Source organism: Nycticebus coucang, chromosome 7 (genome assembly GCF_027406575.1).
Source record: "Nycticebus coucang isolate mNycCou1 chromosome 7, mNycCou1.pri, whole genome shotgun sequence".
Lineage (NCBI taxonomy): Eukaryota > Metazoa > Chordata > Mammalia > Primates > Lorisidae > Nycticebus > Nycticebus coucang.
The window spans coordinates 103,914,613-103,940,074 of NC_069786.1; the positions used below are offsets into that span (position 1 = coordinate 103,914,613).

The 25,462-nt window shown below is 37.4% G+C and overlaps 1 protein-coding gene across 3 annotated transcripts in view; it reads left to right on the top strand.

Annotated features, from left to right (window-relative positions):
- Positions 1 to 330: 330 nt before the first annotated feature.
- Positions 331 to 25,462, top strand: part of ZDBF2 (zinc finger DBF-type containing 2) — a 41,071-nt gene continuing 15,939 nt past the window's right edge. Inside the window, exons 1-6 of one of the 3 annotated variants that reach the window (XM_053597884.1) lie at positions 331 to 448; positions 4,716 to 4,768; positions 5,437 to 5,515; positions 7,192 to 7,294; positions 17,712 to 17,817; positions 22,315 to 22,445. In XM_053597884.1, the coding sequence (XP_053453859.1) occupies positions 17,764 to 17,817; positions 22,315 to 22,445 (185 nt within the window). In that variant the 5' untranslated portion in view covers positions 331 to 448; positions 4,716 to 4,768; positions 5,437 to 5,515; positions 7,192 to 7,294; positions 17,712 to 17,763. The remainder of the gene's footprint in view (positions 449 to 4,715; positions 4,769 to 5,436; positions 5,516 to 7,191; positions 7,295 to 17,711; positions 17,818 to 22,314; positions 22,446 to 25,462) is intronic. The other 2 variants (XM_053597885.1, XM_053597883.1) reach the window with 2 other exon arrangements.

Below are 25,462 nucleotides of genomic sequence, written 5' to 3' on the forward strand. Positions count from 1 at the left end.
GTCCTGCTAGACGCGCAGTCTCTCCGAGCTCCCCTCCGGGCCGGAGCGGCGGCGGCTCCCCTCGCGGGCTCCTCGGGCGGCGGGCGGCGGGCCGCGGTGCTCTGGACGGCCGCGGGTCCGGGCGCCTCCACGGACCCGGGATCAGAAGGGAGAGCGCCCAGGCCGGTCCTCGGTCTCCACCGCGGCCCGGAAGGAATCGCGGCCGCCTCGGCGGAGGTGAGTGCCGCGGCCGGGGCGGGGCGGAGCGGTGCGGACCCGGGCGACGCCCGCGGGCGGGGCCTGCTCGCCTGGCGCCCCGGGCTCCTTCTTTCTCCCGAGGGACGTGCTGACCGCTCGCCCGGCTCCAGCACCGCCTCGCCTCGCAGGAAGTCTTCGGCTTCCCCTCACTCCGAGTCCCTTTCTGTGCCTGCGGCGGCGAGCGGGCTCGGCGGCTCCGGCCGGGATCGAGGTGGCTGGGGCGAGGGGAGGAGGTGGGGCGCAGGCTGCATTGCGTTTCCGTCGGGGGCCGGGGGTCTGCGGGGCGCGCGGACGAGGCCTGGGGAGCAGGCGGCCCGCCGAGTGGGATTGACGGCGGCGGTCCCGCCGAGACTCGTCTGGGCACCTGTGGGGCCGAGGTCCGGAGCCACCTGTCCACACCCCCCCTTCCCCCAAGGTCCTGCGTTGTGTCCATCTGTCCCCAGATTAGGCCTTTACCATCCTCTGGCGAGTAGAGTTTATTCTAGAAACGTTCGATTTTTGTGTTAATGATCATTTTACTGTGGTCGTGCAACAGTTGTGTAAATCTGATCATATTACGCCATCATTTTTACTTGCTTCTTTGAAGGCCCTTTCCAGCTCCTGCGATTATCCGACGCGATGATTCTTGGTAATTCGTGGAAGAAATGCTTAAAAAGATACTGGTTCCCAGGGGGCTAAAGCGTTTTTATCCCTCAAAATGGAAGTTTTTTTTTTTTTTTTTTAACAGCAATTATATGCTGGGGTTGGTAGGAGGGAGGACGGAGAAAGCAATCTCATCTTCAAGAGAGGCTATTAGCAATTTAGGGTGTATTTTTCCTTTCTTTTTAATGAATACATAAATACATGTACGTGAGTTACGTAAGAAATAGTATTTATTTGACTTTTTTGGCATTTAATATATCGAGTACTTATTCTGTATCCTTTGAACCCAAAGCACAGAAGGCAAGAAAGCAACTCGTTAAGAGAATTGATAAAGTATGACTGCAGTGGCCAGTGATCTGGATAGAAATAAGCTGAATTCAGGGGTAAAAATTGATTTCTGTAGAATATTGTTTACTGTGCTTAAAAATTTGTGGTAGCATTTCCTGAAGCTATAGTTTTCAATTAATTTAGTGAGTATTGACGAGCATTTTTTAAAAAATGAAATGAGGTAGCATAGAAAATTCCAGAATGCATTACATGTAGTGAGAGTATTGTTTTGTGGAACATGTTCTAAATTGCATGTGTGCAGTGTTCGAGTGTGCTGGGTTGTAATATAAAATATTTGTTTGCTGCGTGTCCTGCTGAATAATATAGAAAGTCAATAATCAGTGGTACTGTCAGCACTTCGAAGACTTGAGAGCGAGAAACTAAACGTAGGGGTTTTTTTCTTTGAAATAGTGACGTCGTTTTTATTGCGGAAATTAGATTCCTAATTATTTTCACCTAACATTAAAAAAATCACTTAACCATTCCTAAAAATACAAAAAGGAAATGTTTAATCGAAGTGGAGCGATGTAAAACCATAACCGCTCAAATTGACGTAGGATTAAATTCCATCTACATTGGTTATTGGTGTGAGACCTGAGACTAGATACCTCTTCTCTCTAAACCAGTTTCCTGATTTAAAGTAGGAATTTTCTTTGCACCTACTTTATAAAGCTGTTTGTTATTTAGATGAGATAATGCATTTTGAAGCTGTTGACGGGGTGCCCGCTTCAGATTAAGTATCCACTAAGTGTTAGCTATTATTATTTTATTAAGACTTGAATGCAGGTGTCCAGAGCAATGCTGGTCACCAGAGGAAAGCCAGCATAGTGTGGATTATCCAAAAAATTTGGAAAACAGAAAATTATTTAATAATGTGTGTGAAAGAACTGACACTGAATTAAGATGGTCTTTTTAAGTCTTTTGGCCATTGTTTTGTAATTGCGTTTCAATTGTTTCTCTTCTCCTAGACATAATTCAGATTGCCTTATTCAAAAAACCGGAATGCGCTACTATTGTCTTTTCTTACTTATTTTTTATTAAGGTGGTGTCTCTCTTGTCAGGCAATTGAAAAATATTTCCCATGAGTATTCTATATTTTGTTAGCTTTTATTACAGTGCCACACTCAGTTTGAGAAACACACACTGCAATTCAAAACTCCTTTCAACAATATTTTTTATTGGCATTTACCTCTGCAGCAGGTACAGATCTCAGGCTTGGATGAAATATTCCTTAAGAAAACAAAATGCAACTTTGTTTCTATTTTGAGACAGTTGTAGTGAAGTCTGCCATAGCTACTGAGAAATCTGTTCTTTGCTACAGATAGATTTATGCAGTTTTAAATGCTATATAAACCAGTACACTAAAGAGGGTGAACACTGTCGTTTTAAGTAGCATTATTATTTTTATGAAAAATAAATTGAATGCTTTGTGCTCATAAAAACACTTCGTTATAAACATACTTAACTGGGTTTGACAGCTGTAAAAAGGTTGAGACAATCCTAATTCCACTTTCAGGTTTGAAAATGTCTTTAGGTTCTCTGCTTTAGAAGAATGAAAATGAAAACTCATTGGGGTGAATTATGTGTAATTTGTGAGAAAACATGACTTGGAACTATAGGTAACCTGTCCACCAAAAATAATCCCTGCAAACCCAAAAATACCAGTGAAACAAAAAAGCCCCTTTGATCTTAAATCAAATGTATATATATTCATATGTGTTAACTTAAATCATAAAATATTAAGGTTATATGTGTAAATATTTTAGAAATCATCCTGTTGACTGACTTTAAGAGATTAACTTACCAATGACTGGTTCTTATCAATAAGAGGACTTTTTTTCTTACTCCAATTAAATCAAATACTCAGCAACTATGCAACATTTTTTATTTTGGAAATACACATATACCGTGGAAATATACATAAAGGGGCATATCATATATGATTAAATGAGAAAGGATGCTTATAGAATATACAGTATGATTCCATTTTTGTTAAAATATGTTTAGAACAAAGAAGAATATATGACATGTTAAGGATGGGTTGTGGGATTACGGTTGTGGGATTTTGATGCTCTTCATTTTACATTTGTACTATAATAATATTTTACTTTTGTAATAAGAATTAATAAATGTAATTTCTAAAGAAAAAATTAAAATGTGTGTTTTCCTGTTTTACAAGCATAAATGAGACTATGCTTTAAGGGATACTGACTCTGAACTAGGATATTTTGGGTGTTAACTAATTCTCCAGTATTCTAGGAAATGCTGCTGAATAGTTAACAGTTACATTCCTTATGCCTTAAAAAACTCCTTTGAATGGGAGAGAATGGATGTTCTAGAATTTTCTTAAAGCACGCTTTTAACAAAAGAAATTCCACACTGATTAAAGATAGTTTAAATTCTTAAATCTCCTTTTGAATCTTAACCTTGTCAAAATTCAATCTAATTTTCTTGTTTTATTGCCCCTTAAAATCTCACACGAGACCTTATTAGATTCTGTTGAATTTACTAGCTCCAAATGTACCTTGTGTTTTCTTGCTTTTGTACCTGTGGAATATCATATCCTGACCTTTGTGTAAGCAAATCCTACCCTTTCTCCCGTGTCTGGTTAAAAAAACCATATGCACTGTGGCATTGCCAGTCACTTTAGCTAAAACTGAACTTTGCAATTAAACCCATTAACATTATATATATTTTTTTCATTAACACTATTTTTGCTTAGGCATTTCTCAGGCAGAACCTCATCCTTTGCATTAATCACCCAATGTCATTTTAAACTTTTTGAGGGCAAGAACACTTGTCTCAGATTTGTCTTTATCCCTTAAAGCTTCTAACATGGAACTCTGCATAGGGTAGCTGCTTCATAATTATTCATTGATATACAGTAATGTTGTGGCTCTTCTGAGCCTAGATATTAGAATTTGTTAACTGGTGATCTAGGGATAACACTTTGTCCTCAACAATGCAGAGGAATAAAAAATTGTTAATTCTGCTTAATGGTGCATTGCCATAGATCGATTATATAAAGAATTGACAATATTTTTCATTAAAACTAGCATGCTACCTTCCAGAACTAAAGCTTAATTTCATATATATATGTAATTTTAAAGAGTTTCTCAAAATAAAGAACCTTATTTTGGATTTGACAATATTTTTGTTCTTAACCTTACCAGAGGCATAGTTGCGCCTTGTATTTTTTTTACAGCTACTCTTCCAGGAACCTAGAGACCTGCTGTGTTTGATGGTAGGCTAGGTGGGCCACCACTGTCACTCTACTCCAGAGCACCTTAGGAGGTCATGTATGCAGTGAGTCATAGTATGTAACGTGCAGTGAGTCATAGTATGTAACGTGCTTTACATTCAAAAGTTGTTATGTTTTCTTCTATTATTGGAAACACAATGGTGTCACTTTGCAACCTTAAGTATGACTTGGGGGTACCTTACTTTGTCAGTGGTAAGCACTTACTGGGCTTAACTTTTTAAAAAAATAGTTTTATTTTAATTTACAGATACTTTCCAGGACTAACGTAGCTGATGAAATACCTGACTGTTTCTGCTCAAGGTAAATAATTTACTTTATAAAAATACTAGGCTCTAATAGAATTTTGAGTTTATATAGAAAGACCCATTCAGTCATGCAAAGTAATAAAAGCTCAGACCCTAAAGAAACCATTCCTTTAATGAGAAAGAATTTTAATTAGTTCATAAAAAATGATGACTTATATTGCATCAACTTAAGTCAGAATCACCTTGGGCATTTTAAATATGTATAGTGTGCATGTATCTGCCTCCTGCTCCTACATTTGAATTTGGTAAGTACATGGGGTCCTGGCGTGTGAATTTTTTAAGATGCCAGCACATACTTCTGGTTCATTGTAGTTTACTGTCATTGTGGCACTAGAGATAATAGAAGTAGCAGGTGATAATGTCACAGGATTTAAAGGCCATAAGGGTTAAAGATATAAAAAGTAGTTAAGTATTTAATTTTTATGTGGTGCTTTTAGACTCGTACTTTTGTCTTTCATTCAGTAAATGTTTTCAATAAATAACTAAAACGTTTAATTTGTGATTTTCAAAGTTTAGGTTCTCTTAGCCTGAAAATTGCTTTATCTATAAATACAACTTAAAATAAAGCTTTGTTTCTCTTTATTGCTTCAAATTAATAAGTAAAGTAAATTAATGAACAAAAGACTGAATTTTAAGTAATATTTTATATATTCTTTATTTCAGACACTAGTTTAACTGATTAATTTCCTCCATAAATGTGGAAAGTCGGAACATCAAATGTTCTCATAATAAAAAGTAATAGGTAAGTGAATGTCATAACATTTTTACTTAATGAAGCTTTTATATTCTCAATCTTGCTGATTTTAAGGCTATGATTTCATTTCTTAGTCACTGATTTTAATGATTCAATTGTTTTCATTACAGAAAAATCTTATTCAGAAATACTTATAACAGGATGATTATGTTAAATATTTTCCAACAAACAAAAATGTTTAAAATAATCAAGATTAAAAACCTAACAAGGGCAGCTCCTGTGGCTCAGTGCCTGCCCCATATGCCGAGGGTGGTGGGTTCAAACACAGCCCCAGCCAAACTGCAACAACAACAACAAAAAACAACAAAATTACTTGGATTCTATTTTCAGTTTAACAAAACAGCAGAAAACCCTCCTGCATTGTGTTAATAATAATCAGAAACTGCACACACACCATGTCTGTTAATAAATCGAGCATCAAAATTACCTGGAGAATTTTAAAAATTCTGAATCCTAGGCTGTATCTTAGCTATATCTTAGCTCTATAATACTCAGAATTTTGGGGGATGAGTTTGGCCTTCAGTCTGCTGTGAAAACCATTGCGGTAGGTATGTTGAAAGATTCCAATTTGAGGTGGATGAAAACTGACAAACTATGTGTAAAGAAATCTCAAAGCACCAGCAGGGAAAAATTCTTTATATTTACTTGGTGTATATAATTGTCAGAAATGTCTTTCGTTTTAGAGGCTAACATAGTTACTTTGATTTTTAGCACCTTTGTTGGAAAAGTTATTTTAAAATCTGCTTCTTTGTGAACTGAGAAGAAAATGCCATGTGGTATCTTTACTCTCATGACAGAATTAGATATTATATTTACAGATGTTACAGACATTCAGAATTCAGATAATGGAATTTTGTATAGAAGCATAGTGGGGGTGGCTCGGCGCCCATAGCTCAGTGAGTAGGGCGCCGGCCACATAATACCGAGGCTGGCGGGTTCAAGCCGGCCCCGACCTGCTAAACAGCAATGACAACTGCAACCAAAAATAGCTGGGTGTTGTGGCGGGTGCCTGTGGTCCCAGCTACATGGGAGGCTGAAGCAAGAGAATCGCTTAAGCCCAAGAGTTTGCGGTTGCTGTGAGCTGTGACACCATGGCACTCTACTGAGGGCGACATAGTAACACTCTGTCTCAAAAAAAAAAAAAAAAGGAAGCATAATGGGAAAATTAATGAGCTCCATTAGAATATAGTAAATGTAGTAAAATGTTAGCAGTAGTAATTTGTCTAACAAATTGAATACTGTATTCTTTTTTACTGAATCAATTTTTTCTTTAATTTCAAATAGTATATCGGGGACATGGATGAATTATATCATGCTGAAGTCAGGGCTTTCAGCGTACCCATCACCAGAATAGTGTACCTTGTACCTGATAGGTAGATTTTTATCCCTCACCTCTTTCCTACCTCGAGTCAGTTTCTAATATTTCTAAAGAGTTATCAGAAAATTGATAAAAAATACAGTTACCTAATCAATTATTGGCAACATATCTTTCAGAAGATGGATAGTTCTCATCTTACTCACGCTCGCTGATTGATTCAGTGGCTCACTGGAAATAGGAGTGGGTAGGACCCAAGAGTGAATTTCTGTTTTCTGATAATTATCATAGCCATTTTCCTCATAGTAGTAAGGAATTATCATGATTTGGCCATTTTTCTTTTTTTCAGTTTGAATTTTCAAGTAGCCATTTGACTTTGGTTATTCAAAATGCAGTGCAGAGGACGAGGATATTGCAGCTATTGCTGTGTGGAGTATCCTAACCTGGAACAGGTGAGAGGTTTCTATTAATATGGTAATACCCTAAGAACCTAAGAACCTAGTTATGACTTTCTCTTCTTTTATGCCTTATTAAATTCATTTATTCATTTATTGAACAAGTTATGTTGAGAATCTCCTAGTTGGCAGATATTGTTTAAGGTTTTAGTAGTATGACCACGATCCAAACCAATTCTCTTTTTTCGTGGAGCTTATATTCTAATGCAGTAAGACAGAAAGTAAATAATTACATAAATATAGTATATGTCAGAGTTAGATAAATGTTATGAGGAAAATAAAATAGGGAATGAGTAGGGTGGCCAGGTAAGGCCTTTTTAAGGAAATGACATTGAGTTGAGATTTAAAGGAAATGGGGGCACTGGGCTTGCATTGATCTTGGGGAAGAGTTTCTAGATAAAGGGAGGAGAGAACAAAGACAGAGACCTTGAGGCTGAAGAGTGGGTGGCATGCTAACCAAAAGCCAGGAGGCCAGAGTGGTCTAAGGTACGGACTTCAAATTTTATTCCAAGTGAAACGGGAAGTCAGCTAAAGAAGAGTTAAATCATCAAACTTGTTTTTTTGTTCTGTTTTTTGAGACAGAATCTCACTATGTCGCCCTCAGTAGTGTGCCGCACTGTCACAGCTCACAGCAACCTCAAACTCTTGGGCTTAAGCGATTCTCTTGCCTCAGCCTCCCAAGTAGCTGGGACTACAGGTGCCTGCCACAATGCCCAGCTGTTTTTTTTTTTGTTGTTGTTATTGTTGTTTAGCAGGCCCCAGGCAGGTTTGAACCCGCCAGCCTCTGTGTATGTGGCCAGCACCCTAACCACTGAGCTACGGGCGCCAAGCCCAAACTTGTGTTTTAAACAAATAATTTTGGCTGTTGCGGAAAGAATAGTTGGTATAGAGTTTTTTCTTTTAATTAAATTTTTATTTTTTATCTTTTTAAGAGGTGGGATCTCATTCTGTCACCCAGTTTGGAGTGTTAGACTGCAGCCTTAAATTCTTGGGCTCAAGCAATCTTTCCACCTCAGCTTCCCAAGTAGCTGGGACTACAGGTACCTGCCACAGTTGCCGGCTATTTTTAGAGATGAGATCTCACTCTGGCTTAGACAGGTCTCGAACCTGTGAGCTCAGGCACTCCACCCTCTTGGGCCTCCCAGAGTGCTAGGGTTACAGGCGTGAGCCAATGAGCCAAAATTTTCAAATTTTTTGTAGAGACAGCATCTCGCTGTGTTGCCTAGGCTAGTCTTGAACTCTTGACATTGAGTGATCCTATTACTTCAGTTTCCCAAAATGCTAGGATAACTGGTGTGAGCCACTATACCCAGCCTAAATTTGTTTTTTTATTGTGGTATAATTTATGTACTACGAACTTTACCCTTTTTAAAGCATATAATTCAGTGATTTTTAGTATATTTACAATGTGGTATAACCATTACTGCTATTTAATTCCAGAACATTTTTTATCACCCTAACAGGAAACCCTGTATCAATTAAGTAGTCATTCCTTACTCTTTTCTATCCCTGGCACCCATTAATTTATTTTCTGTCTCTATGAATTTGCTTATTCTGGATATTTCACGTAAATGGAAGCATATACTACATAGTCTTTTGTGTTTGGCTTCTTTTGTTTAGTATAATATTTTCAAGGTTCATCCATTGTAGCATGCATCATTACCTCATTGCCGAATAATCTTGGATTATGTAGATATACCACATTTTGTTTATTCATTCAACAGTTGATGGGTATTTGCATTGTTTTCACTTTTTGACTATTATGAATAATGCTGTTGTGGACATTTTTGTGCAGATCTTTGTGTGGACGTAATGTTTTCAGTTCATATATATGTGTGTGTGTGTATATATATATATATATGTATATGAGTGCAATTGTTGGGTCATGTGGTGACTCTGTGTTTAATTTTTGTGAGAGGCTGCCTCAGTGTTTTCCAAACTGGCTAGTCTGTTTTACCTGACCACCAGCAGTACATGAGTTCCAGTTTCTCTACATCCTTGCCAGCATTTTTTGTTATCTGAAATTTTTTTTTTTTTTTTTGTGGTGGTGGGGCGCTTGGGTTATGACCATCTTGGTGGATGTGGAGTGGTATATCATTGTGGCTTGACTTGCATTTCCCTGATGGCTGATGACATTTAGTATCTCTTCATGTGCTTATTGGCCATTTGTATATTTTCTTTAGAGGAATGCTTATTCAAATCCTTTGCCTATTTTCAATTCTGTTATTTGTCTTTTTATTATTGTTATGAAAGTCTTTATACACATGTATTGTAGATACTAGACTACTGTTAGCCACATGATTTACAAATACTCCCATTATGTGAGTTGTCATTTCACTTTCTTGATTGTATGCTTTGATATACAAAAGTTTCAAATTTCTCTATATTTGAATTTATTTTTTTCTTTTGCTACTTGTGTTTTTGGTATCAGGAGGATACCAAATCTAATCTAAGGTGTTGAAAATGTATGCCTATGTTTGCCTCTGAGAGTTTTATAGTTGCTCCTACATTTAGGTCTTTGATCCATTTTGAGTTAATTTTTGTGTATGATATGAGATGGGGTCCGATTTCATTACTCTTGAGTCTATAAAATTAACTTTATTTCTAAGAAATTCTATTGAAATTGATGCCTATCAGTGTTCTCCTTGTGCTGCCATATTAGGTTTATATGTGTATGTATTTATTTGCTTCTGTTATTTTAAATGACCTAATATTTGTGCATTTTATGGGTTACAGTGTGATATTTCAATACATGTATATCTACAATGTGTAATGATCAAATCGGTAATTAACGTACCCATTGCCTCAAATACTTATCATTTCTTTATATTGGGAACATTGAACATTGTCTCTTTCAGCTGTTTGAAAATATACAATAAATTGTTAACTGTGGACATCCTGTAGTGCTATAGAACACTAGTATTTATTCCTCCTATCCAGCTGTAATTTGTATTTGTTAATCACCCCCTCCCTATCCCCCTCCTTCCCTTCCCAATTTTTAGTAACCATATTATTCTCTGTACTTTTATGAGCATAAGTTTTTTTAGATCCCACATAGGAGAGAACATACATTTTTCCATTGTTAATGTCCTTTAGACTCATTTATGTTGCTATGAGTGACAGGACTTTATTCTTTTTTATGGCCAAATTGTATTCCATTTTGTGTGTGTATATATTTATATATATTTACACACATTTTTAATGAGATTATTACAAATTAATATGAGGATACAAATGTTTAGGTTACATTGCTTTCAATTCTTTTTTTTTTTTTTCATTGTTTTTTGGCCAGGGCTGGGTTTGAACCCGCCACATCTGGTATATGGGGCTGGCGCCCTACTCCTTGAGCCACAGGCCCTGCCCCACATTGTTTTCAATTCTAAGGTAAAGTTCAAGTTATAGATGAACCCTTCACCCAGGAGGTGTGCTGAACACCGTCACATTGTGCACATTAGGTGAGATCCCACCAATTGTCCTCCCCCCTCCAACTCTCCCCTCCCTCTTTTCTCCTCCCCCTTGCTAGACTATATTTATGTTTTTTCTTTTATGTGGGCGTGATATTGTTTATATATTGGTTTGGTATTAGTAATGAGTATATTTTTTCCATTCTTGAGGTAACTTTACTAAGGAGAATGTGTTTCAACTCCATCCAGGTAAACACAAAAGATATAAAATCTATATCTTTTCTTATGGCTGAATAGTACTCCATGGTATACATATACCATAATTTGTTAATCCAGTCATGTGTAGATGGTTACTTGAGTTGCTTCCACATCTTGGCAATTGTGAATTGAGCTGCAATAACCTTTCTGGTGCAAATGTCTTTGTGGTAAAATGATTTTTGTTCTTCTCAATAGATAATAGTATTGCGGGATCAAATGGAAGGTTAACTTTTAGTTCTTTGAGAATTCTCTATACTTTTTTCCATAGAGGTTGTATTAGTTTGCAATCCCACCAGCAGTGCAAAAGTATTCCCTTCTCTCTGCATCCATACCAGCATCTTCTGATTTTGGGACTTTGTGATGTGGGCTAATCTCACTGGAGTTTTGTGATATCTCATAGTGGTTTTGATGTGCATTTTTCTGATGATTAGGGATCATGAGCATTTTTTCATGTGTTCCTTAGCCATTCATTTGCCATCTTCAGAGAAGTTTCTATTCCAACTCTCTTGCCCATTTATAAATGGGTTGTTTCCTCTTTTCTCTTTGATTAATTTGAGTTCTCTGTAGATTCTAGTTATCAGCCCTTTGTCAGATTTGTAGCATGCAAATATCTTCTCCCATTTTGAGGCTGTCTGTTTGCTTTAGTTTTGGTATTCTTAGCTGTGCAGAAGCTTTTTAGCTTGATTATGTTCCATTTACTTACTTTTGGTGGTGCTGCAATATTTGTTGTTTTTTTTTTTAATTCTTGTTATTGAGTTTTTGAGTTCCTTATATTTTCTGGATATTAGTTTCTTGTTTATTCGGACGAATAGTTCACAAATATTTTCTCCATTCTTCAGGTTGACTTTTCATCCTATTGATTGTCCTTTGCAGTACAAAAACTTTTTAGTTTGATATAATTTCATTTGTCTATTTTTGCTTTTTTTGCCTGTGCACTCAAGGTCTTTTCCATAAAACCTTTGCCCAGTCCAATGTCCTGAAGCATATTCTGTATTTTCTTACTTAGTAGTTTCATAGTTGTGGGTCTTACATTTACGTCTTTAATTGATTCTGGGTTCATTTTTGTATGTGATAAGAAATAAGGGTCCAGTTTCACTCTTTTCCATATGGATATCCAGTTTTTCAACTTCATTTATTGAAGAGACTGTCTTTTCTCCAGTAAAGATTCTTAGTGCTCTTGTTGGAAATCAGTTGACTGTAAATATATGGATTTATTTCTGGGTTTGTATTCTGTTCCATTGCTGTACATGTCTTTTTACATATATATGTTTACCATGTATTTTGGTTATTATAGCTTTGTGGTGGATTTTAATGGTTGGTAGTGTGATGTCTCCAGGTTTGTTCTTTTTGTTATTTGGAGTCTTTTGTGGCCCTGTAAAAATTTTAGGATTTTTTTTCCTATTTCTGTGAATAATGTCTTTGATATTTTAATAGGGATTACACTGGATCTGTAGATTGCTTTGGACAATATGGTGATTTTGACGATATTAATTCTTCCAATTTATGAACATGAGTTATGTTTTATTTTTTGTGTGTCCTCTCTAGTTTCTTTCATCAGTATTTATAGTTTTCTTTGTACAGATCTTTCCCCTCCTTGTTTAAACTTATTTATAAATTTTTTTTTGTAGCTACTATCAGTGGGATTGCTTTTTTTCCCTTCATTGTTGGTGTATATTTTATATCCTGCAACTTTGTCAGTCCTAAGAGTTTGTTACAGTTTTCTATGTACGGTTGACCTTTGAACAACATGGGGCTTAGGGACACTGACTCCCTGTTTAGTCAAAAATCCATATGTAACTCTTGGCTTTCTAAAAGCTTAATTTGTAATAGCCTACTGTTGTCTAGAACCTATATCAGTAACATAAACAGTTAATCAATGCATATTTTGTATGCATTATATATTATTTACTGTATTCTTATAGTAAAGTAAGCCAAAGAAAAAATTTTATTAAGGAAATCATAAGACAGAGAAAATCCATTAATGATTCTTTAATGAATGTGTATCATCATAAAAATATTCATTCTTGTCCTCAGGTTGAGGAGGAAGAGGAGGGGTTTGTATTGCTGTCTCAGGGATGGCAGAGGCAGGAGGAAATTCATGTAGAAGTAGACCCAAGCATTTCAAACCTATGCTATTTAAGGGTCAGCTGTGTATGGTCATGTCATCTGCCAGACAGACAATTTGACTTCTCCTTTCCAGTTTTGATGCTCTTTATCAGTATTTTTTTTCTGTTGCCTAATTGCTCTGGCTAGGACTTCCAGTATAATGTTGAATAAAAGAGAAGAAAGTGGTCCTCCACATCTTAGAGGAAAAGCTTAAACAGCTTTTAGTATGATATTAGCTGTGGGTTTGCCATATAAGGCCTTTAATCCCTAATGTGATTATATTTGGAGACCAGGCTTTTAGGGGGGAATAGAAGGTGTGTTACCTATCCTTTCTCCAGCCCTTCACAGTTGAAGCAATATCTGTCTCCCAGAAAAATAGTACCTTGGCCACTCACAGCAGACACACCTCTCCAGTGCCTAAATTGAAGCAGCACCCTGAAACTCAGGAAAGGGTGCCTCAGAGGCACAGAGCAGTCACATACTCCACCTAAGCTGAAGCAGCCCCTTGCATCCCAGAGAAATGGCCACCAGAATAGTCATACCCCAGGTCTGACCTGAAGTGGTACATCACTTCCTCTTCCAGATGTAGCATTCTTTCTCTCCTCTCTCTCTCTTTTTTTTTGAGACAGAGTCTCATTATGTTGCCCTGGGTCGAGTGCTCTGGCATCATAGCTCACAGAAACCTTAAACTCTTGGGCTTAAGCAATTCTCTTGCCTCATCCTCCCAAGTAGCTGGGACACAGGTGCCTGCCACAACACCTGGCTGTTTTTTTGTTGTAGTTGTCCTTGTTGTTTAGCTGGCCCAAGACAGGTTCAATCCTGCCAACCTTGGTGTATGTGGCTAACGCCGTAACCACTGTGCTATGGGTGCTGAGCCCAGATGTAGCATTCTTTTGAGCATTTACTGGTTTAGAGGTAATGATTGTCTCAGTTTTTATTTGTCTGGGCAAGGTTTTATTTTGTTCTTATTTCTGAAGGATATATTTGCTTGGTATACTATTCTTGGCTGACTTTTTTTTTTTTTTTTTAGCACTTTGACTATGTTGTCCCATCTAGTGCTAGCTTGTAAGGTTCATTCAGAGAAATATGCTTTTAGTCTAATGGGGATTTCCTTATGTGCGGTTGGATAATTAAGTTCGCAAACTCATTTTACAAAAAGTGCTGCATACCTCATTGCTGAGTATCTTCATGGTTACCTTTGAGGTACTCCCCTTGGGAAGCTATGCATCAGTGCCAGTGCCTAGTTCACCTTTCAAAGAAGTTTCACAACTCTTTTTCTGGAATGGCCACCAGAGCTGCTGTTGTACGGATGTTTGACAGTTAAGTTTGCAAAGTCATCCTAGAAAAAGCACTACATACCTTATTGCAGAATATCACTACAGTCACCAGATGGCAAGGAGAGTACTTCTAAGGTGACTGTACTGATGTTCAGGTTTGAGGTTTGCAGTGCTTTTTCTAGGCTGGAGTCACAAAGTTAATTGTCAGATGTTAGTATGATGATAGCTTTGATGGCTATTCCAGAAAAAGACTTCCAAAATTGCTCTGAAGGGAACAGTAGGCACTGGGAAATTTCAAATGTCCTGTCTTCAAGTTCAGATTTTTTAAAATTAATTTATTATTTTTTTTAGACAAAGTCTTGCTGTGTTGCCCTCCGTGGAGTGCTGTGGTGTTATAGCTCACATTAACTTCAAATTATAGGGCTCAAACGATCCTTTTTTTTTTTTTTTTTTTTTTTTTTGAGATAGTCTTACTTTGTTGCCTTGAGTAGAGTACCATGGCTCACAGTAACCTCAAACTCTTGGGCTCAAGCTCATGTGATCCTCTTGCCTCAGCCTCCTGAGTAGCTGGGACTACAGGTGCACACCACAGCACCCACCTCTATTTTAGAGACAGGGTCTTGCTCTGCCTCAGGCTGGTCTTGAGCTCCTGAGCTCAGGTGATCTACTGGCCTCTGACTCTCAAAGTGCTAGGTTTACAGTCCTGAGCCACCACATCTGGGCCAAGTTCAGATATTTTTTTTCTTCTGCTTCATCAAGTCTGCTATTGAAGTTCCCTTAGGTTTTTACTTATTGAATTATTTAGTTGTTTTGTTCCTTTTAATGATTTTTTTGTTGTTGTTGTTGAAGCAGTCTCACTTTGCCACCCTCTGTAGAGTGCGTGGCATCACAGCTCACAGCAACCTCAAACTCTTTGGCTTATTAAGTAATTCTCTTGCCTCAGCCTCTCAGGTCGCTGGGACTACAGGTGCCTTTTAATGATTTTTATCTCTTTGAATTTTTTGTTCATATCTGTTCATTTTCTGACTTCATTGAATTCTTTATATTTTCTTGTGTTTTGCAGAGTTTCTCTAAGGTCATTATTTTCAATTTCTTTTCTAGTAGTTTATTCATTTCCTTTTCATTGGGGTCTGTTACTGGAGAGTTACTATGTTCCTTTAGTTGTGTCATATTTTTTTACTTTTTGATATTTCTTGTGTCCCTCAATTGATGTCTGTGCACATGGTAGAAAAGTTAACTCTTCCTCCTTCCCAGAGTAGCTTTCACAGAGAAAGACCACCTGCAGTTGGGGTTAGTGTTCCAGTTGGGACGATATGGGGACTCTGTATCTGGATAGGTACAATGTTACTAGTTTTTATCCAGCTTCAGCTTTGTTTAACATCAGCAAAAACTATGGCCCCTCAGTGGCCTGCACAGTAGAAGTCTGAGGTGGTGGCTGTTTTATAGGTTATTCATGTCTCTGGTATTGAGAGCTTTTGGAGTCCACCTATTCTTTTTTCCCCCATAATAGAGACACTTAACTGAGTGGCTCCTTCCTGGTGTCAGGTCTGACCCAGCCTATAAGCAGCTATCAGGGTGGTGTTCAGGCATAGGTGCTTGTAGCAGCTGTGGTGGGTAGGGGTCTGGGTTCATAGTCTCAATGAACCTATTGTTGCACTTGGATTTGGGGGTAAAATTTCACTCTCTGTGGCAGGTGTGGATATTTATTGCATACAGAGCCAAGATCTGTGACTCCCTGGTACCCCCTAGCAGCTTGGTTCCAGGGAACAGGGTTGTAACTGTGATCTTACTTTGGGGGTGCAGCATATAGCACTGGTATAACTCTGGGAAAGAAGGAGTGTTCTGTAGGTTTGAGCCTGACAAGTAGAGGACAGCTGCAACTCAGGTCCCAGGGAATAAGGCATCATGTAGTAGTGACTGTACATCTTGGCATGGTGGAGTTTTTGAGTGTCCTGGACTCTGAGAATCCAGGTATAGGAAATGCCCTAGAATGGAAGAGCATAGTTGTTACTTGGGCCCTGAGGGAGGTAGGCAGCAAACGGCCCAGTGATGCTCCACTCACCAAGGTGAGGCATGTCTCGGGTCTATTCCAATGCCAGGGAAGCAGGTACTGGAGTTGTTTGGCATGGAGGGCAGGATGTCTCAGCTCAGCAACATCTCTATTTCCCTGGGACATACGGTACTACATCAGTTCAGTCTTGAAATGCATAGCTCTTCCCTTAGCTTGTCAGGGCACTGATTCTCCAGGAGGTGATTTGCCACTTCAGGTCAGACCTGGGATATGACTACTCTGGGTGGCCATTTCTCTGGGATGCAAGGGGCCACTTCAGCTTAGGTACTGGAGTATGTGACTGCTCTGTGCCTCTGAGGCACCCTTTCCTGAGTTTCAGGGTGCTGCTTCAATTTAGGCACCAGAGGAGTATGACTGCAATGAGTGGCCAAGGTACTGTTTTTCCAGGAGACGGATATTGCTTTACTGTGGCCTGAGGGGTTGGGGAAAGGTGACACACCTTCTGTTCCCCCCTAAAAGCCTCTCTCCAAAAACAATCACATTAGGGATTAAAACTTCAACATAGGAATTTGAAGGGATGCAATTCAGTGTATAGCAGGTAAATTGATTGGCCTGCTTTTCTAAATTATTAAATAATTATTTTTTTGCCTTTAGTCTGTTAATGTATTACTTTATTAGCTTAGGCTGCAATAATAAAATACCATAGACAAGTTGGCTTAAACAACAGAAATTTATTTCTCATGGTTCTGAAGGCTAGGGAGTCTCAGATCAAGGTAAGGTGCCCGCTGTTTCAATTCTTCATGAAGGCTCTCTTCCTAGGTTGTAGATGACTATCTTCTCACTGAGTCCTCACATGGTAGAGAGAGAGGATTATCTCTCTTCCTGTTCTCATAAGGCCCACAGTCCTATTTGATTAGGTCCCTAACCTTATGAGTTCATTTAACCTAAATTATTATATCTCCTAAAAGCCTTATCTCCAAATACAGTTACCTTAGGAGTTAGAATTTCAACATATGAATTGGGTACATTGGTTTTCAGGTGTAAATTAATCTTCTATTAATAGGATAAATTTCACTTGGTCATAGTGTATAATCTTTTCTATATGTTGCTGGATTTGATTTGCTAATATTTTATTGAGGTTTTATGCAGCCTTGTGTTTCAAGGCTTTGGAGAACTATTAAGACAGTGAAAAAATTGGGGTCCCAAATCTAGTGGAATATTCAACAGAAACAGTGGAAGCTGAAAGAAAGAAAACAGCTGCCAACCTAGAATTCTATACTCAATAAGTATATCTTTTTAAAAGGAAGATGAAATAAAAATATTTTCAGGAAATAAAAATTAAGGGAATTTGTCACCAGCAGACCCTCACTAAAGGAAAAACTAAAAAGGAGTTCTTCAGGCAGAAGGAAAATGATTCCAGATGGAAGCTCAAAGATACAGGAAGTAATGAAGAACATTGGAAAGGTAAATATGTAGACAATCTAAATAAGTAATGTCTTGTGGTATTAACAACAATGGCATATAAATTGGGAGGGGAGTATATAGAGTTCATTTCTAAGGACCTTGCATTGTTCAGGAAGAGAATAAAAGTAACATCTAATTTTATACTTTGATAGTTAAACGTTGCTTATTGTAGTCTTTTACCACTAATAGAATGGGATAAGAATCTAACTACCAAGTTAACAGAGAGGAAAAAAATTGAAATAACAAAAAATAGTTAACAAGAAGGCAAGAAAAAAGAGAAAAGGGATCTTGTAAACGCAATAATAATAATAATAGATTTGGGCGGCGCCTGTGGCTCAGTCGGTAAAGGCCCCATATACCGAGGGTGGCAGGTTCAAACCCAGCCCCGGCTGAACTGCAACCAAAAAATAGCTGGGCGTTGTGGCGGGCGCCTGTAGTCCCAGCTACTCGGGAGGCTGAGGCAAGAGAATCGCTGAAGCCCAGGAGTTGGAGGTTGCTGTGAGCTGTGTGATACCACGGCACTCTACCGAGGGCTATAAAGTGAGACTCTGTCTCTACCAAAAAAAAAATAATAATAATAGATTTAAAAAGAAAAAGATTTAAATCCAATTATATCAATAATATATTAAGTGAAAATAGACTTGATATTATATTCAATACTTCATGAGAGGCCCTTGCCAAGGAAATAAGGAAACAAGAAGTAAACATGATAAAGATTAAATAAGATGAAATGAAGCTATTATTAATTATACATAAGATTGTGAACATAGAAGATCCCTAAAATATTTAGCTGAAGTAGTGGAATTGATAAGTGAGTTTAAAAAGGTTAGACTTTTATCCAAGGACACCATGCAGAAAGTGAAATTTAAGAAAGATCTCATTTATAACAGCATCAAAGAGCATCACAATCTAAGGAATAAATATAACAAAATATGTATAAGATCTTTACACTAGAATCTATAAACATTGAAAGCAATTTACATGTTCGTGGATTGGAAGAATCAATATTGTAATGTATCACTTCTGCCTAAATTGTTATATTTATCCAATGTAATACTAATCAAAATCTCAGCAAAGTTTTTTTTTTTATGAAAATTAAGCCATCTCTAAGCCAGTGTGAGAATGTAACAAGCTAAGAAGAACTGCAATAATCTTAGAGAAGAACAAAATGGGGGTATGTCCTCTACCAGATACTAAAACTTATTAAACAATAGTCATGAAGATAGTGTAGTCTTGGTGCAAAGTTAAAATACCCTGGGACAAACCAGAGACTCCAGAAACAGACACACATAGTGAGATTTGATTGCTGACAGATGTGGCAGTACAAAACACTGAGGACAAGACTTTCTTCACCAAATGAGATGGGTCAGTTGGGTGTTCATGAGGGGAATACAGGAAAACTTTGTTACTAAATCACCCTGTATAGAAAAGTCAATTCCAAGTATAGTGTAGACATAAATGTAGGTAAAACAGGAAAACTTTTAGAAACAAATAGGAGAAAATCTTTATGACTTGGGAATAGGGAGAGATTTCGGGCCACAGAAAGCACTGACAAAAAAATGATAAAATAGGTCGCAATAAAGTTCAGAAATGATGGAAGGTGATTGATTGAGAAAATGAAAAGACAAGCCACAGAGAGGAAAATGATACTAATAACACATATAACTGAACAAAGAACTGGGTTCCAGAATAAATAAGGAATTCTTACAAATCAGTAAGAAAGACAGAACATCGTTTGACAAACAGAAAAAGACTCGGACAGACCCATCATAAAAGAGGATATCCGATGGCCAGTAAAAAATATGAAAAGCTGACACAAAAATTGGAAAGCCACAATGATATGACATTAAAAATCCTCTAAAATAAAATTTTAAAATTAAAGAGACTGATAATACCAAGTGTTGATGAGTAAGTAGAGCAATGAAAACTATGATACACTGCTGGTAGGAATATAAATTGGTATAGCTACTTTGGAAGACTAGTTAGCAGCGAATATGTGCAAATTTTTGGGTCCCGATGTTCTCCTAACAAAATGCACATGTATCAGTGCCCAAAGACACATATAAGGAGGTTCTTTGCAGGATTATTTGCAATAGCCGAAAACCGGAAACAACACAAATGTCTACCAAGAGTAAAACGGATAAATAAAATACGATATAGTCCTAAAATGGAGTATTATGCAGAAATGAAAATGAACAGATTATAACTAATGTGGATCCATATAACAAATACAATGTTGAATGAAAGCAGCTGATTGCGAAAGAATATCGTATGTATGACTCCATTTATATAAACATCAGGATCTTTCAGAACTATAGTATTAAAAACTAGATATTAGCTAATTTGGGGGGAAGAGAGAAGGAGGATATTAGATTGGGATGGGACATTAGAGGGATTTCTGGGTGGTTATTAATTTTTCTTGGATAGATGGTATGGATGTGTTTACTTTGTGATAATTTATTGAGCTATATGCATATGATTTTGTATACTTTATGTATGTTATATGTCAATTTAAAAAAACTAAAGGAACTGACACCTCCTGAGATATATATCTATAGTGTGGTGGTTACTACAGTTTATGTAAATGCAGTTTTTTAATCCATGTTGCTTATTTTCTTTTTGCCTTGGAGAGGACAAGGTTGGATTTTAATTGAACTTTGTTGCCTTGTGCACTTGTCCCCTTGAACCACCAGGCATTCTAACTCTGGTAATGGTTATTGGATGGTGGGGAGTTTTGTAAGCAGGAGGATTCGGAGACTATCATAAATTGAAACTTTTGCTACCAGTAGTGCAAAAGTAGACTCTGAAGTCAACATAGAAGGAAATAATTCTAGAATTGTAGTTCTTTTGACACCATTATCATGGTATCTAAAACATGACTTTTCCAAATATTATTGAAATGTGTTATTAAATTGTAAATAATATGTTTTAGAAATATACCATTAGTGCTAGCATGATGCAATGAACGAGCATAAGTTTTAGAGTTAGACTTGGATTCAAACCCTAGCTTTGCTGCTTGTTAAATATACAGCTTTAGGCAGATTACGCCTATTCTTTGCGTCTTACTCTCATCATATCGAAAGAGGACAATATTCTTCATGCAAATGCATCGAGGTGACAACGTACATGGAGTAGCACTGTGTTTGGTACCATCATAGATGCTCAGTGGATGTCAGACTTCTTTCCCTTCCTGCTTGCTAGTCTACTAAATAATATTAGTAAAGGCAAAATCCTTCTCTGGTGAGAGTTGTAAAACAGAAAAGTTTAGTGTATTTATTTCAATATTCTATTTAAGGCAGAATTTTTATTCGCTGAAGGAAAATGAAGACCTTTTTGTGAATTAACTTTTGACTTCTTTTGATAAAGTGATCCAACCCTGTTCTCTCTTTTAATAGATTTTTATTTTTAAAAATTTGCTCATTGAAAAATATACGAGTTAATAAGAAAAATTTAAAAATTACTCATAAGCACCACACAGATATAAATGTGTTTACAGTTTTGTTATACAATAGTTTCCCCCTTATGCACCGTTGATTTCAGTTACCCATGTTCAGTCATGATCTGGAAATATTGAATGGAAAATTCCAGAAATAAACGGTTCATAAGTTCTAAATTGCGTACTGTTTTGAGTAGTGTGATGAAATCTTGTGCTGTCCGACACCATCCCGACCGTCTTACCCACGATGTGAATCATCCTTTGGTCCAGTGTACCCACTCTATGTTACGTTCCCTGCTGCTAGTAACTGATTAGTGTCTCGGTTATTAGAGTGACTGTCACGTATCATAGTGCTCGTGTTCAAGTAACCCTTATTTTACTTTTATTAAAACAGTATGTTGTTATAATTGTTGTATTTTATTAAATTGTTAATCTATTACTATGCCTAATTTATCAGTTAATCTTTATCATAGGAATGTACATGTATATAGAAAAAATGTTATAAAATGTTTGGTACTATCCTTGGATTTAGGTATCCATTGGGGTTTTGGAACATTTACTTGTCTATACACATTTAAACTGTAATTTGAGATAAAATTATACATGTGTTTTTTTCATCCCCTATTTTCTTCTTAATATAAAACATTTCTCCATGTTGTTAAAAATTCTTTGTATTCAGCAACAACTCTCCCTCCAAAAAAGAGAAATCTTTGTATTCTTTTAGATAGCTGCATGATAGTACATCTTAGGGCATATTTTAATTAAAGGATTTTATTGTTAGACACTTAAGGGTTTCCAGTTTTTTGTTATGCTGTGATAACAATACCTTCTTTTGCATCAGTCATCCACATTTAAGATGATTTCCTTAGGATAAATTTAGAGAAATGTGATTACTGTATCTAAGGGAAAGATAATTTTATGTTTTTTATTTATTCAGAATTTATAGAAAAGCTATCAATATAATCCTACCAGGAGTATATAAATGAATCCATTTTGTGACATTCTCTCCACTAATGAGAATTACCCATGTAAGAATTTTCCATTTCTCTTTTTCTTTATAGCATTTGTTCAGTGCTCGCCACAGAGCCTTGACCAGACTGAGTAGAGAAGAGGTACTTGGTACCAATAGTTTGATGGAGCGTTTCTTGCAGGATGTAGTGCAGCATCACCCACATTATTGTCAAGAAAACAGGTAAAGTAACTAATTGGAATACTATTTGTATGTTGGTAAATGTTACAGCAAGTGTTTGTATTAATGCTCCAGTACCTTTTAAAGTGAATCTGAACTCCAAAAATTAGAAGAATCTATTAATAGTAACTTTCATTTGCAATTTTTAATTTCTCTTAGCTTAAGTGAAATTCCACTATAAAAGATACAGATTACACTATTTTTTTCCTAAATAAAAATCTTAGGCCAATAAATATTATTATATCATTAAAATATTTTAGTGGCGCCCGTAGCTCAGTGGGTAGGGTGCCGGCCACAAACACCCAGGCTGGCAGGTTCGAATCCAGCCCAATCCAGGTAAACAACAATAATAACTGCAACAAAAAAATAACCGAGTATTGTGGCGGATGCCTGTAGTTCCAGCCACTTGGGAGGCTGAGACAAGAGAATCATATAAGCCCAAGAGTTTGAGGTTGCTGTGAGCTGTGAAGCTACAGCACTCTACTGAGGGTGACATAGTGAGAGACTCTGTCTCAAAAAAAGTGTTTTATAAGTGTGTTATAGATTAAGCAGGGGGAAAAGGTGGGACCAAGTAGAGGTTTTTAAAGATTAGTAATAGAAAAGCTGGTGATAGTAGCAGAGTAAGGGTAGTCCAAAATCAAAACTAAGTTAGTTCCACATTAATAGAACTATTTACTAATTCTGAGTAGAAGAGATATCAAATAGAAGCAGCTCTTGTTATGATTTGTCAATATCTTGTATCACTTTGTTTGGGGTGTTTTTTTTTTCTTTTTTAATTTAAGACAGAGTCTCACTCTGTTGCTCAAGCTACAATGCTATGGTGTCAGCCTGACTCACCACAGTCTCAAACTCCTGGGCTCAAGCGATCTTCCTGCTTTAGGCTCCTGAGTATCTGGAGTTACAGGTGCTGGCCACCATGCCTGGCTAATTTTTTCTATTTTTAGCAGAGACAAGGCCTTCCTTTTGCTAAAGCTGGTCTCAAACTCCTGAGCTCAAGAGATCCTTCTGCCTTGACTTTCCAGAGTGCTAGGATTATAGGAGTGAGCCACCACGTCTGGCCTGTTTTGGGTGTTTTAATAAAAATAATTATTTTGATAACATTTAAGAGTCAGTGTCTCGTTTTGAAGAGAAACAGTGATAGAACATTAAATACTACAGTGAGGCTCGGTGCCTATTGCTCAGTGGTTAGGGCGCCGGCCACATACACTGGGGCTGGTGGGTTTGAATCCAGCCTGGGCTTGCCAAACAACAATGACAACTGTAGCAACAACAACAACAAAATAGCTGGGCGTTGTGGCTGGCGCCTGTAGTCCCAGCTACCTGGAGGCTAAGGCAAGAGAATCACTTGAGCCCAGGAGTTTGAGGTTGCTCTGAGCTATGAAGCCACAGCACTCTACTGAGGATGACAGAGTGAGACTGTCTCAAAAAAAAAAAAAAATAAATAAATACTACAGTGAGGTAGTTGTTCCAGCTGTACAAGACAAGGCAGAATAGATCACTGGCATATCTGTGCAGATTTAGCTGAGATGTACACCAATAAATAGAAAAAGGGATACACTTATCTGCTTTGCAGGTCACTGACCTAGAATTTAGAATCAGTGAAAATGTTTTAATGGGGAAAAGTCAGAGGAAAAATTTGATTTTTTTTTTTTTTTTAAAGCTGGAGAAAAGTTAGAATTAACCTATCCTGGGGTCAGTATAAAATTAGAGTCCATAACTCTTCTAAGTAATGCTTCAACAAACATATTTGTATGTGCAATTATTTCTATGATATAGCTTCTTATAATTTAAATTTATGGATCAGGGTTTATGGACCTTAAAAAATACATTCTATTTTTTAATTTTCCATTTTAAAGTTTTAGGCTTATAAAAATGTTACACAACTGATGTAAGAAATTCTTCTATCACATTCATTTTCCTCATTTCTAAATTAAGTACAGTGATCAAAACTAGGAAATTAGACTGACTGCCATACGACTAGCTAACCTATCAGTCTTACTTAAATTTTCTCAATTGTCCTATTTATGTCCTCCTTTTGGACCAGGATCCAGTCCAGGATCATTGCATTTAGTTATTGTAGCTCCTTAGTTTTCCTTAATCTTGAATAATTTCTCTGTCTTTCTTTCCTTTTAAGACCTTGATTCTCTTTAAGGAGTACTAGCCAATAATTTTATCAATTATCCTTAAATTTTTGTTTGCCTGATATTTAGGGGTTTTTTTGTTGTTGTTGTTTTGAGACAGAGTTTCACTATGTTGCCTGGTAGAGTGCTGTGGCTTCACAGCTCACAGCAACTTCAAACTCTTGAGCTTAAGCGATTCTCTTGTCTCAGCCTCCAAAGTAACAGGCGCCTGCCACAATGCCTGGCTGTTTTGGTTGTAGTTGTCATTGTTGTTTGGCAGGCCTGAGCTGGGTTTGAAGCCGCCAGTTCTGGTGCATGTTGCTGGCACTCTAGCCGCTTGAGCTACAGGCCCCGATCCTGCCTGATATTTTCTTTTCTTTTTTTATTTTCTGCCTGATATTTTCTTTCTTTCTTTCTTTTTTTTTTTTTTTGGTTGGGGCTGGGTTTGAACCTACCACCTCCGGCATATGGGGCCGGCGCCCCACCCCTTTGAGCCACAGGCACCACCCCTGCCTAATATTTTCTTAAGATTACATTTAGCGTATGCATTTTAGGTAAGAATATCTGAGAATCGATGTTGTACCCTCCTCCTGTATATCAAAACAGGAAACACATGATGTTGCCATGTTACTGCTGGCAATGTTAAGTTGTGTCACTTGATTAAGGTTGTGTCTGCAAAGTTACTTCACCTTGCTACTGTTTTTCCTGTTGTAATTAGTAAGAGTCTTGTGGGGGAGGCCGTCTCAAAAAATAGCCAGGCATTGTGGCAGGTACCTGTAGTCCCAGCTACTCAGGAGGCTAAGGAAGATTACTTGAGCCCAAGAGTTTGAGGTTGATGTGAGCTATGATGCCACAGCACTCTGCCCAGGGCAACAAAGTGAGACAGGGAGACAAAGTGAA